Source organism: Neopsephotus bourkii, unplaced genomic scaffold (assembly GCF_033783945.1).
Source record: "Neopsephotus bourkii isolate Nb327-2 ecotype Australia unplaced genomic scaffold, CSIRO-AGI_Nbou_v1 NB_1394, whole genome shotgun sequence".
In the NCBI taxonomy this organism is placed as follows: domain Eukaryota; kingdom Metazoa; phylum Chordata; class Aves; order Psittaciformes; family Psittacidae; genus Neopsephotus; species Neopsephotus bourkii.
In genome coordinates this window covers 1,156,803-1,171,630 of record NW_026901872.1, presented here as the reverse complement: position 1 = coordinate 1,171,630, position 14,828 = coordinate 1,156,803, and the positions used below count along the sequence as shown (strand labels likewise).

The window sequence follows — 14,828 nt, the reverse complement described above, 5'->3', positions numbered from 1 at the left end:
TTGTTACCACTTTATCGTTCTGTACTCAATGGCATCCATGTAGGTATACCTCGTGAAGAGCCTGCCACCTGGAATGCTTAGTAGTGCAAGTCGTCCCTGCTAGACCCCAGCAGTGAGAGCAGGGGTGTGACAGTGCAGCCTTTCCAGCATGCCTTGGGCTAAGGGGCGTGTGGCATCTGTGCTACAACTACTGCCCTCTCAGTCAGCTGCAGTGTCTGGCATGGGTTAAGGAGGGGCTGTGGCAAAAAACCTACAAAGTTTGAGTTGTATGGCAAATGACCATGTGGTCCTGAAGCTCCTGAGCTAACCTCTGTTTACATGAAACAACAAGCTTCAATACAATGTGATGAATGAAAACTGTTTCATAAGGTTGGTGACTGGTTATTTGTCTATACCTTATTAACTTTTACTGTTCATACTGTGTTTGGATACGCCTGTGAAAGCTTAAGCTATTTGTGAACTAATGATGTATGATCTGCGTGGGAGCACTGTGGACTCGCCTTGGCCAGGAGCTGAGTTTGGTAGGAGTTAGCTGAGTGTGGTGGCAAACAGGGTGGTGCAGGCGAGAACTGAGTATTTCTGTTGTGTGGGCTGTGGCTCAACAGCTGACAGAAAAGCACGTGAGGTGCTGGAAAGGCACACAGCAATCTGACAGGGGACTGATCTGATTAGTGGCCTGCGCTGGCATCTGGCTATGATCAGCAGTAGAGACTGGTGCGGGGGGAGATGTGGTGATGTGAATGTCTGACGCTGTTACAGCTGAGCTCTACTCATGAGCCTGATGCTGCTGCTCAGCCGTGCTGTCTCACTGGAGGAGTAATTGGGGATGGTCAGTTGTGTGTGAAAGATGTCCCTGACATTGCCTACCCCGGCTCAGCCCACTTAGTAAACTGAATGGAGCAATATCATGTCCTTTCCTCACTGTAATCTTGATTTCCTAAATTAGTACTCATATTGATCTAAAAAGAGAGAGAAGGCTAGAAAATTAAAAAAACAATTTAATTTGATTTAGTTAATTTAACTGTGGTGCTGCACTCAGAGATGTTCTAAAAAGGATAGTGGGTCAGACACCTCATTTCTCTGCTCTCTGTAACTCAGTTTTCTAGAATTTAAGACCCACAAGTACCTATGTCAGGAACTCATGCATAAAGATATAACCCAGTACAAATTCTATGCATTATTTCATCTTCCACTGTAGTTAGTTTGTGTTTCTTCAATATCCTTTTTGGGGAAGAGCTTTCTTGTTTTGTCATTTTCTTCTACTGATTCCTCATCGAGTCAGCTTACAGTTAGAAAGATGACTTTTCTAAACCAAATACCCTCTGAATTTAGTTTATATTCTAATCCGTGACCTAGGAACATGGAAGTGCTGAAATCCCTGGTGTAAGTGCAGCCATACCTTTTATATACTGGTTGCACCTGCATTATGAGCACTTAAAATAAGGTTCCTCTTTGTGTACTTACTTACACAGCAAAATAAACCCCAAACCTCCCCCCTTTTTTGTAACATCTTATTTTTTGGCTTTAAAATACCTTGTACAGTGGATCTGGCAGCTCCAGGTTCTGCTGCGTGTCTTGGCTCTGCCGTCTGTGGGGAAGAGCATCAGTGATTAAGGACACTGCTCCTCCTGCTACCCCTCCACACTGTGGGGCAGGAAGAGGCTCCTGAAATGGAGAGACAGTAGCCAGAAAGCAGTGAAAGGAGAAAAAGGGCTTGTGTGTGATGGATTAGGACAGAAAGCAACACCTGGGAGTTCTGGTGAAGAGCAGGGGGCAGTGACATGAGGCTTTGAGTGTAGATGAGAGGTAGAGAGTGAGGACGGCACTGGGTTGTGGAGGAGAAATGTATCTGAATGGTATGGTAGGGAGATCTTAGTAAATACATTGGGCTTTGCTTTCTTTTCACCTTCTGTCCTGTGTGCACCCTATTGTACTATAACCACTGGTTTAATAATCCGAACGTACTGCAGCACTTCCCAGCTAACAGTTACAGTTCTGATAACCCTACACACGTTTCTTGTTGATGAGTAGAAGAGTCCTTAGAACATCACTGTGCACCTTCTACTCTGCATCTACTGAAGTGACTGATGGTGTGTCCAACAGATGGGTTCACCGGTTGCAGATGTGAGATTGTCAAGTACTGAGTAAGGAACTTAAATTTTCAGAAGACAACACTTGGTCTTTTTAAGGTTCACAGTAGGTCTCTAGGAAGTATTGGACAACTGAGATGGACTGTCAAACCTCAGGCTACTGTGTCTGCCCTTTACCTGCCAGAAGGGGCAGAATGCTATGCCAGAAGAAAGGCTTATGAAAAACCCTATTAACCAGGGGACATGGAGCCATAAACACCAGAAGGGTTTTCACTCTTCATATCTTGACATGCTTTCAGAGAAAATAATCTGCCTTGGTGGTGCCTTGTGGTGTCCTGGCTCCAAAACGTTGCTTGTGCTCCAGAATGCAGAGTAGGCTCTGGTGACTTATATTTGAAAATGCACTTTGTAGTCTACATCCAGGCTATTCAGGTGGCTTGTGTTTTATATTGGGATGAGATGGAATGAACCACATCCTGGAAGTGCCTGTCCCTCCCACTGGAGATGACTGTGTCTGAGGTAAACATCTACAGTATGGACATCATTTGTCCAGGTGAGTCACGCTCCTTGTTTCTGTAAGTGATATACAAATGTAGGAGGAATCTTGACTGTTGAAGATGCTGAATAACCCCCCCACACACACATTGGCTTCCTCCTGACATGCAGAGGGTTTAACATGATTTTAAGTTGTGGGTTTTTTTTTTTGTTTGTTTGTTTTTTGTGGAATGAAGGGCTTCATCACTGCAGGTATGGGATGAATCCTTGTCTCACCTGCTTGTTATTCTTTATGTCTGTTGCAAATTGAGTTTTATCTTGTACCTTCCCCTGCCCACTGGTCATCTGTAGTTATCTGTGGGTTTCCCCTTCCTTTTTAATATGTAATTCCTGACTTGGCCAAGCTGACTGCTTAGTACAAGTTACATCCTTTGTTTGCAGTAGGATGGCTGCTGGCTGTGATCTTAGTTGGTTGTTCTAAAGAAAATGTCAGCTCCCATAAATCATTTTTTTTCATTACACTTGATTCCCACAGGATCTTACCCAAGACTTTTGTCAATTTACTGAATGCAGTTTCTTTATCTTGTTTTCTCCTCTCCTTTTCGGCCTCACCAGTGCCGAGTGCAGGGGAATGATCACTACCCTGGTCCTGCTGGCTATGCTATCTCTGATACAGGCCAAATGCTGTTGGCCTTCTTTGCTGCCTGGACACAAGCTGGATCATTTTCAGTGGGTGTCAATCGGGTCCTTTTCTCCTCAGCAGCCTACCAGCCACTCTTCCCCAAGCCTGTAGCATTGCATGGGGTTGTTGTGGATAAAATGCAGGACCCAGCACTTTGCCTTGTTGAACCTCATACCATTGGACACAGCCCATCAATCCAGCCTGTCCAGATCCCTCTGCAGAGCTACTGTGCTACTCTAAGATAAATTGTGCTTCAGAGGTGTGTGTTTTTCCCCAGCTATTCTAAAATGCAGAATGCAGACAGACTGAAGTGATCACACGGGTCCAAGTCTGATGAAGGTCACCTGACATGGATGCCATCTTAAATGTAAAAGTAGCTGCTCACGTCTACTGGTAATGCACATTTCATCTATGTGAAGAAGAAATAGTAGAAAAGGAGTTGAACAGACCCAGCAGAGAAAATCTGAAAAGTCATAGGAAAAAAAACCCTTTAGCTGAAGTTACGTCTTGCTTTCACTATACAGCAGCAGGTGTCTGGGGACTTTTATCAAATGAACACTTTGGGATTCATGGCAAAAGGATACTTGTCCTAAAAGTAAAACATAACCGACTGATAGTAATTTAAAATGGAGTCTCCTTTTGTGTTTTAAAATGCTGGAAATTGAAGCGGCAGTACTTCACATGAATGCTAGTACATATATCCAGCTTTTTTTGTTACACATTTGAGCAGCACTTTTTATGTCTTAAGTACTTCCGTAACCACCAGTTTACCCAACAAACTCTACTACTTTTTAAGAGAGCCTATGAAAGTAATTATGACACCTCCCATCCTCTCCTCCCATTTAAAAAAAACATGTCTGAAAACAGAAGCTTACACATTTGTTAGACTTTCACTGTATAAAAATGTACAGTGGCTTTATTGACATGTACATTCCATTATGTTTACAGCTGCAAGATATGAGGCACACTCAGTATTGCACTTCATTAAAATTTCAGGCTCAAACATAACCCAGAAGTTTAAATGAAACTGCTGTTGTAATTTAATAATTCTTATACAGGACAAACATTGATACCTTTATATACAGCATGATACTTGTTACATTTATGTCTTCCTAACACAATTGTTTTTTATAACAGTCTAGGAAATAAACCAGAATATTCCTCTTTCCCATCCCCACTTGTGATGCGTTACAATTGTACAAGATTACAAAAAGTCAGTATACAATAATCAATATTTTTTTCTTTCTCCTGAAAGCCAGCATCATTCATAGTCCACAGACACACAGATCCTTTAATAGTAATTATTTATTTGTAAATGTCCAATGTTTCCTAGGCGATGACTGTAATGGCCACATGCAAACACCTCACAAGTTTTGATGTCTCAGTTCAAAAAATGTCAATATCTCACAGCAAGAATTATGTACACGGTATTTGGCATCCTTCTTGCACTGTAAATTGTTCCTTTTACCTGGGTTATGAAATGGTCCCGTCCTCATCCCAGCTGGACTTTATTTTCAGGACACTTGAGGGATGAGGGCACCTGTTTTGCTCTGGTAAAAAAAAAATGCTAGTCTAAAAAGTGTGAGCATTTCTGCAAACCCCACAACCCAGAGCAAATTCTTCACCAGTGGGTGGATGGACAACGTGAAGTGGACATTCTGTTCCTTCAAGTTGTTTACCTTTGGGACCTACAGTGAATTTAAGGGTGAGGGGGAAAAAAAAAAAACAGAGAAAAGATTAATGGTTGCAGACAATGGAAACAAATGCGTATATATATACACACACACACACACGTTTCCTCAAGAAACACCATGCTAAGTGAATGTAACTTCCATAAGATAAATTTATAAGGCATCAAAAATGAAGGCTTAAGAAGCAGCAGGTAGAAAGGTGCCTTCACACAGTCAAAATCAAGAAGTCTAAAGGCTTAATAAACCAAGAGACAGTATCAATTAGATCTTACAAAACATGACCGAAAACTGTTAGCTCCTTAAAACACTTATGTCAAATGCTGAATTGGTATTTGAAGAAAAAAAACCCCAAAATGATCCAAGTGCCATGGAATTTAAAATAAATCAAGTTCAATGTAGAAACAGCTTATAGGGAGAATCACCCAAATAAGCTTAATCTCATTAATAATGGTGGGAGAAGTTCCACAGTCTAAAAGCAAAATCAGTAAATAGGAACAGGGACTAACACTGCAGGAAACAATCGGGTTATATACCAAGAACTGTATTTTTTGTTTACTTCTTTCATGTAAATACCTTTAAAAGATTGATCTCACTTTTTTTTTTTTTCCCAACAGCAAGGTAAATGATGTGATTGATTAAGATCAATTCAGTGGCACATGAAGTTAGAAACTAAGGCCTTGGGGCAGGTTTGCACATGGCAGGTACCTAGCTACAGATACAGCATTTAATAACATGTTAACTTTTTCAATATGAATTTAATGCATTGTCTCACCAGGTTGGACGGAGCTTTGAGCAACCTGGTCTAGTGGAAGGTGTCCCTGCCCATGGCAGTGGGGTTGGAAATACATGAGCTTTAAGGTCCCTTCCAACCCCAACCAGTCTATGATTCTATAATCAGGAGTCTGAACTGCAATTGGGAATAGGGAATTTGAAATGTCTTTCTTTATCAAAATATCTAATGTTTAAATGATCAGTGTGATGACATTGCCTGTTTTATTGCCAGAAAAATGAAAGAAAACAAAAGCAGGTATAGAACAAATTCTAGTATAATTCCAGGTACTGAACTTAAAATTTATATGCCAAACTCTGTGGTTTTCCTAAGGATTATCAGTATGAAGGGTATCAATTAGAACTTATCTCAGAATTCAGTGTGGTAAATTTGCTTTGTAAAAATACTACCTGCAGGACAGTGTGGGAGTTCTTCTTTAGGGATGCTTGTCATTCTTTGGAAATCATCATGGCAAGCATTGCAAAAATGTGTTGTCCCAAAACAGAAGAAAACAGCAACTGAACAGCAGTAGCGGCATTTGTACTCTAAGAAATCCGTACCGTGTTTGGGACACATCTAAACAAAAGAAAACAAAAACCAGTAACTGAAGTACCCATGCTGCAACAATGCAAGTACACACTTCTACATGCTGTGGTAATATTATACAATACATGTAATGACAAATGACTGTGAATTGCTGTACAGCTCAGGTACTTGGAGCTTCAGAATGAAGTAAAAACAGGCATCAGGGTTCTTTACTTACCTGAGCCCTTGAAACATCAGAGCACGCACCACAAATAAGCTCTCTTGGATCATAGTCATCTCCTTGTCCAGCCTCAGCATCACAACGAGCTTCACCACCAAAATATGCCTTAATTTTATACAAAAATGATTGCAGATTAAACCAGAGACAATTAGTATTTTAACAAATTCAATTTGTAAGAGGGAAATGATGAATAACAGCCATTACAGTTGTCTCCACTATTCTAGCATCTCTTGACTATGATTCCAGACACACGTTTTTGAGGCACTAAGACAGTATCTCTCGATCTCAGGATAAACAAGACCAAAAATTGTGCAAGATGCTCTGACCTACTGCAAGTGAGTGTAAGGCTTTTGAAACTGTTTGGATGCTCTATCAACTGTATGTAAGAAAGAGAGGACTGAGGCTGAAAGCAGCAGATAAGCATTCTACCAGGGCTTTTTACCAGCTGGAAGGATTATCAGGTTTTATGCACATGTGGGATCCTTTCTCACAAGATTTTGCTGTTTTCTACAGATTCTTTCTACTTTCTCATCATATTCTACCATGACACACTGGGCACAAAAATGTACCAACGATGAATTTCCTCGTCTACTAAAGCATTTTCACATGGAGTGGTGAGGTGAGGCAATAAGTAACTAACTTCCTTCCTTTGTTATCAGTTTATTAACTAATTAGACAACACAGGAAGTTCTTGCTCTCAGCAATTCTCGCCTTTTTGCAGTGATTGTAAAAGGACAGGGAAAATGGTCTTAAGGCAACTATGAGGAAGAAGGAAGTCCAGCTTCCCCCAAACTCTGCAGACTAAAAAGAAAAGGATAGTCCTATGGAACGTATGTCAGGGAATTAAAACTGTACATACATCACCCAGAGTCCATCAGGCTAGACCACACATTTCCTCCTTTTCCTTTTTCATTCTTCTAACACTTCACCCCCCCCCAAGTCAGTTTACTGCAGTTGCAGTGAACTCCAACTTGGCAAAACTTGTATTTCAGTGGAATCTTAGGTTAGGAACTTCCCATATCAGACTTAGAATGAAACCTGTATTTAGACTATTTTAATAGTCATGTAAAGTATAAGTTGGAAGTGGAGGAAGGGACAGTTGGTGTTCTAACACAGCATCATCTGCACATTGTTCTAAGAAGGCTACTGCCTCAATATGCTTTTGGTTTCTGACCTGCTCTGTATATACCTTTGAGCTTTACAAGGTAAGACATTATGTATGTTTAATTTGCCCAACACTTTGTTTTTATAATGATTTAACAATGTTTTCTTTTCCTGCTTCCCTCCTCCATACACAATACACTAAATATATGTTAAGACATTACTTTTGAAACGATAACATTTCATTTGAGAAAGTACTAATCCTCATACCTTTTTGCACTTGTAGCAAACATAATAGGCATATCTGTTCATAGCGTAGCCAGCTGGGTCATTATAAAATCTAACACCTGGTGTTGTGATGGCCTCGCTCTTGTGCAACCCTTCATACTCCAATCTCATTAGTGCTTTTCTCCTTACGTCTTCATAGAGTTCTTTGATTGGATCAAGCAAATCCTTTAATACTGTATGATTGATTTTGTTCTGAAATAAAAAAAACCAGCTGATTAAAGTATTCTGTATCTTTATTACAACAGCTGTGATAATCTGTATTATGGTGAAACACAAAAGCATAATGAATGTCATAAAACCTAAGAGCTCAGGTAATGGACATTTCAAAAAATTACTCATATAGTGTATGCCTTATTTGCTGCAAAATGCTTTTTTGCTGCAAAAATAATAACCAGGAATGCTATTTATATGGTCCTTTGTTACATGAAATCATCAGCCCTTACAACAGACTGTAATAACCACAGAGGGATGGTAAAGGGTACATGAAACGTGCACCACAGCACAGGAGTATTCTGACTGTATGTTTTCTCTAATTTGGGTCCTTTTTGACTTAACTGTGATTAGGACTAATGACTAACAGTCCTCATTACTGCAAGCTATTCATCATTTAATGATCACGAGCTATTCCGTAAGTTATCAACACACAGCATGAAGGAAGAAACAGAGCATGCAGAATGGCTGGTCATTCACAAATTTCACATTCCTAGGGTGTTGAGGTGCTCTCCCTTCCCTGCAGCTATCATATGCTTGTGCTTATAGCAATTACAATTTTGTAGAGCACAAGAGGAAGTTTTAGTAATTTAAGCTGAATCGAGTACATGTATTCTTCAGCTCTGTCCTCATACTGAAAAGCAAAGCAGCTTTAAAAGGGTTTAGTAAAATAGAGAAGCTAAGTTTTCTGCTTCAGATAATAATGTGCATTAAGATTACTTCCTCCCCTCCCCACTGTCCTCAAATATTGGGAATTTACAAACTGATGGTGCTAAGAATAAATCAGCATTAATATAATGTCTCCATTATGCTTTCTTTTTAAGAGGACCTTTACTTCAGGGAACAGTATGGAAAGGTAAGAAGATACATCAAGGATACCTTTTCTTTAGTGACATGAAAAATTTAAGGAAACAAGTGACGTACAAGTAATTTATATTGTGACAAGCAATATATTATTAATAAAAAATTAAAAATAGAGACAAGACAGTATTAGGTAGCTTGTTTGACCTAGGCAGTAAGCACATAGCTCATTTACCTTGCAAATCGGACAGGACATAAACCCAAAAGTTATCCTTGGCCCAAGCCATCTGTTTTCTAGTACTCGTTGACAGCATTGCAAATGGAAAACGTGGCTGCAGTCCAGCTTTAGAAAAGAATACATGTGAGTGAACAGTTCAGTTAACCACTGAAGTAGAAGATCAAATGGCAACATATATCAATTACAGAATTAAATCCTAGAAGACCCGTATTTTCTTCTTAACAGAAAGAATATAAAATGGTCATTTAAATTATAACCTTTCCACTCCAAAACTACCAGTGAACATATGAAATATATGAAGTATATCCATTAATTACCTCAGTTGTTTTACTTATTTATAAATTAGTGTACATTTTAATGAAGCAGACACAGCAATCTAAATTGATACAATCTGCTGTCTTGAAACAGCAGTAGTGCCAGACAGAAAGCTCTTTAAGTAATTTATGTACTGTTACAGTGTCTGTCTTGAATTTCTTAAAGAGTATGATTTAAAGGACTTCATATTTTAACTTCTTCCACAATTAATATTTCAGCCATAATATTACTCTCTAAATGGGGAGAAAAAAGATAAACCTGGATAGCTGGTGCTGCTGAAAGTGCTTCGGTAAAGCAGATCATGCACATGTCATCAGCATCTTGTTTAAGAGTTGTAGCATTCTTATCACAGCCATGCAAGCATGGCAAACAGTGCTCTTCATTCTTGACGCCTCCACATGGATGGCCACAGGGGTGTGTCTTGCTGCAGGCAATTTTAGCATACTCCTATTAAAAGTAAATGAAAGTAAATAATTAATCAATCCCTTTTTTCCCCTCTGGAAAATACCAGACCACTGGATGGTCTGATACAGTGTTGCTTTTTGAAGCATTACTGGTTTGTGCAGGAAAGAATCATGACTCACATTGTTTCACTGCTACAGCAGGTACTTGAGAAAAACTGCACCTTTTGTACAGTGTGTGTATTAGGATACATTTGACCAATCTGGCCAAGCCCATGTTCTATGCTTATGTAATAAATAGATTGTTAACACAAACTACTTTTATCAAGATTTCCAGTACACTAGGCTTCACGTTGACAGTGTGCATATTGTGAAAACTTAAGATACTTTTGAAGACAGTATTGAAACTACCCAATATTTTGGTCGACTACTGGTGTTTGTAGCCTGTAATTAAACTAAACACTTGCAAACTCAGAAGTATTTTAAATTATAATATTCATTATTAAAACCTTTTCATATGAAAACTCTGATTTAAAATGGAGCACAGGGATGAACAAGGTGTACTCAAAAGAAGAAATCAATTTGATCGTACAGTCTTTTCTATTTATGTAATTAATAATGTTTGATACTTGTTAATACACACCTGGCAATCTGTATCAGAACAAACGCTTCCCACTGCTGATAACTCTGTTCCACTCCTACATCCACAGAAACGACACGCTTCAGAACTGCTGGTGGTTGGCTTGCCTAAGTCCACAAGAGTAAACAAAACCAGAAATTGTTGTAATGAAACAGAAGAGACTGATATTCTAACTACAGACATTTAAACAACAACTGCAGAAAGCCACCAGAAAAACAGCAATTCTTATGCAGTTGAACTATTTTATTTTTATTAGCAAATGATTAAAAGCATTGCCCTAAACCAGGTAAAAACCCCAACTGATTTGATTCCCAACCCCTTGACAAATGCTCATTTAAAAGATAAAAATCATCAGGATAAAGAGCAGTAACAGTTGTTTTACCTGTCTGTTCTCTAAACTCCACCATAGCCTTCATAGTTTTAGAATCTGCTAGTGCCATCAGCCAGAAAAGTTTGGTCCTGCCACAACCCTCGTGGAGATCAACTTTGATAGCTTCTTCTTCTTCTTTGAATACCTGTCAGGTTAACCAAACAGGTAATAAATAGCATCTCTATATGTTACCTCTGTCACTGCTTTTTTGGGTTGTCATCAGATGTTTTATAGATTCTCTGGAGTTTGTCTACTGCAAGCTGCTTTTCTTTAGGCATTCTATAATTTGTATATATTGCAGAATGGATAAAGGTGTTTTTAGAAATAAAAATATGTAAGATTAATGCTGCACAACATTTTTTCCACTTTAAAAATATGGACTTATGACTTCGTAACTACTATCCAACTCATCTAGTAGGCCACAGTATATTAAAAGCACAAGGTAACACTAGAAATATCTTCACGTATCTTCACTATACTAGTAGCTGATCAAAGCAACACTGATAATTACGATTATAACAATATGTACTATGCAGTAACAATTACTTAAGTGTGTAATATTAATATTTTTGAGTTTTATATAAATAGTGGATGCTTTTGGCTACAATGAGGAAAATACGAAATTTTTGCAAAATCAAAAAACCGCATGAAATCCTTAGTGGACTTTATGCAGTTTCTTCTTTTTCTCCTTTCCTAGGTTTTGAAGGCAGTTCTGTTCTCATTCATTTCACCTGCAATGCAATAGAAGTTAGAATTTTCCTGGGTATGGGGATGTATTCACTCAATTTAAACTTTGTATTACTTCTAGAATCATGGAAATAACCCCTAATTACTTCACAGAGTATTTGCATAAGCAGATCACAGTAACTTACAAGCTGTCCTTTCTTGAAGGGAGAGAAAATACACTAGAGAGGAATGTATGACAGAAGATGGACAAAGAACAAAGCTAACAGAAAACAGGAGACAGGGAACATGACAGTTTAAATTTAGGTACTTAACACAAGAGATGTAAAGGTAAAAAGGTGGTGAATAAAGAGTAGAAGTTTAAACATGCTTTTAGAAGTAAATAGGAAAAAATCTGATAAGTAGCTATTTTGGACAGATTAAAGGAGAGATGTGAGGACTTCTGTGAGATAAGAACTTACTTTTTATCAACTGTAATCTGAACAGGCTATATAGGAGAAATCAGAGAAATAAATGAGACTAGACTGTGCTGTGCATGAAGGAAGAGTAGACATAAAAAAATCATCTTCTTGGGATGACAAAACAGGAAAATTTCAAAGGGGATTGCAAAGATTCTGGCAAAGAAATAGAAAGTAACAGATCCCCATGCAACTTCCAGGCCGAGTCTACACTGCCAATGCTGAGGCACCAAGGAGATCTGTAGAGTCAAACTCAGTGCCCATGACCTGATGTTTATATCACACGTACTCTAGACTAGCTGATCCCCTGCACTGATGACCATTAGCGCTGTGTCCCTTCATTTATCTTGTTTTGTTGTTTTTAGTCCTACCAGAAAGGAATCCAGTTCATGCACTCCAAAGCTGTTCTATAACACAAATCAATGCATGTTAAAGAGAGATAAATTTATCTGTTTCAAAAGCCCATTCCTGATCCTAACTAAAAAGCTGAGGTAGATACACTCTAGGAGAGGGAGAAGAGGAATGATTTCTATTAAATTAATTTTATTAATGTGTCGTTTTATATTTAGCTTTTGTACATATGTAAATAATCAGAGAAAAGGGAAAATAAAGGACTACAAAGGAGAAATAGTCAAAAAAGGGGAAATGTTCAGTAGTTTCACAAGTAACAGCATTAATTTCAATTAGAAAAAGAAATATTCAAAGGAGAATGTAGTTTCAAGTTTAGAGATTAAGAGGATAAAAGAATAACAAAATAAAACTAAATAGCAGAGTACAAAGCAATTTATAAAAACTCGTATAAATCAAACAGGTGAGATGTTTCAATTCTGAAAACAAGACCAAAAGAAGTCAGGAAAATTTCAAGGTTATGGGTATGACAACATACTTAGCTGTGAAAGACAGTGAGAGCTGGAGGAATATTGAAAAATAAGAGAAGACTGACATAAAGGAACAAGTAGGGACATCTGCTGTCAAGTGGTCTTCCTGGATATTTAAAAAGGTATCTACATTGAAAATTAGGGGTTGACAAGCACTGACTCATATGACAGAAGTAGTAAACGAGATGACAATTTAACAGAAGAACCAAAGTTTACTTAAGAAGTGCCTAGATTCTCATAAAAATGTTCTTAAACAATGTCAGAACAGGAGAGAAAAAAGCTTACGTAGCATAAGTGTTAGAATTAGGGACTGCTACAGATTTGCTAATCTTCAAAAGATAAAGGACAAGGGAATTTAACTGAAAAAAAAAAACAAACCTAAAAAGAATTCAATGGAAAATTATCTATCCCATTTCCAAAATGAGGGAAAATGCCATTTTCAGATTTGATGCTTGCTACTGCCTGTTGGTTATATATTAATAGGGGAAATGTACACCATGCATGCAGTGCCCACAACACGATGTCACGTGTACTCTACCTGTCTCTGATGAGTTTTTGTTCGCCGATGGAGATGAAGGAATCGGTCACAATCTGTACACAAGTTCCCACAGACATTACAAAGAATGATTGCGGCAGTTTCACCATCATCATGGTTATCACACATTGGCTGAAGGAAAAAAGAAGAAGAATTAATTCTATTAAATCCCTCATTTCCTTTCTGCATCTGTTTTTATTCTCTCCCCATTCATACCCCCAGATCAATAAAGGGAGTAAAGAGCTTGTTTAGACTATTAATTGTATCTTTAGAATCATCAGTATCTAAATAACTACTCAGGGACACAAACCCCTCCCCAATTTACTACATCAGTTCTTCTGATATTCTTCATCTCTTATTTTGCATGATGTAGAAAAAATGTGGCTTCCAATAGTATAGTTGAGACACTTTTCAACTAGTCTGAGAAAATATTTATGTGGTAACAATAACGGGTTATGGGCATGTTAACAGAAAGGTTCAGCTATGAGTACTTGGGTCAGTCAATAGGCAGGATATTTACCCTTCATTACTTTGATATGGCCTGTTTACTCTGTTCAAATATTAATCAAATCTGTAGGCCACCTATAACTCAGAGATAATACAGCTATAGTAATAAACTTTAAAATCCATCATAAAATTGAGTTGCTCCACTGATACATATATATATTTAAATTTAACACAGTTCTTTTTGCAGTTCAAAATATCTGTACAAACGATGAGTTCAAGGACTGATTTGATTATGCATATGCATACGTCTGAGAACAAGTTTCCATCGTACTCCCCGAACACTGGTTTCCATGATACTGCTCAAGCAACTTAGAATAGAATCCTTTCAACAACAGTCCTGGTAGGGGGACACACAGTTCACCTCAACATCTGAACATCCTGGTACAATATAGGAGTGGGGAATTTCAGACTGGGTTCAGCATCCCTGCTTGATGGTGTCTTGGACCACCCCTCTGACATTTCCAAAGCTCTGCAGAAGTCCCTTGACTTTCTTAATCACCTCAGCAGGGTTTTAGTCCTTGCTGCTGCTGCTGCTGCAGCTCTGTGTCTCCTGTGTTCTCATTCTAACTATACTAAACTACTTTGGAAGCTTCTTTGCTCTAAGCATCCTCAGCTGCTAGTGGAAAGTCACAATATCCCCTTGCCTCCCACAGGGATGCACCTAACCAAGTTATAATGAGATCAGCTTCATTATTTTCCTCTTTCCAGATGGGTATTAAAAAAAACATAAGCTTTTTGTGATACTGGAAAAATATAGATAGAAATTCAATCCATCATATTCCATATTAAAGTTATAAATTCTCTGGGTAAATGGTAGCTTTACTAAATCCAGTTTGAAAGTTTCTTTCTCTTTGGGGTAATCACTCTCCAAGATGGGGAAGAGGAAGCAAAGTTACAGAGAAGTTATTG

General features: G+C 38.3%; 1 protein-coding gene across 1 annotated transcript in view; it reads right to left on the bottom strand.

Moving 5' to 3' along the window:
* Window positions 1–4,161: 4,161 nt before the first annotated feature.
* The window catches only part of MYCBP2 (MYC binding protein 2), a 191,813-nt gene continuing 181,146 nt past the window's right edge, over window positions 4,162–14,828 (bottom strand). Inside the window, exons 75-83 of the mRNA XM_061367719.1 lie at window positions 13,416–13,544; window positions 10,870–11,002; window positions 10,491–10,594; window positions 9,705–9,893; window positions 9,129–9,236; window positions 7,865–8,074; window positions 6,491–6,598; window positions 6,138–6,303; window positions 4,162–4,955 (exon numbers count right to left, since the gene is read on the bottom strand). Of these exons, the coding sequence (XP_061223703.1) occupies window positions 4,840–4,955; window positions 6,138–6,303; window positions 6,491–6,598; window positions 7,865–8,074; window positions 9,129–9,236; window positions 9,705–9,893; window positions 10,491–10,594; window positions 10,870–11,002; window positions 13,416–13,544 (1,263 nt within the window). The 3' untranslated portion in view covers window positions 4,162–4,839. The remainder of the gene's footprint in view (window positions 4,956–6,137; window positions 6,304–6,490; window positions 6,599–7,864; window positions 8,075–9,128; window positions 9,237–9,704; window positions 9,894–10,490; window positions 10,595–10,869; window positions 11,003–13,415; window positions 13,545–14,828) is intronic.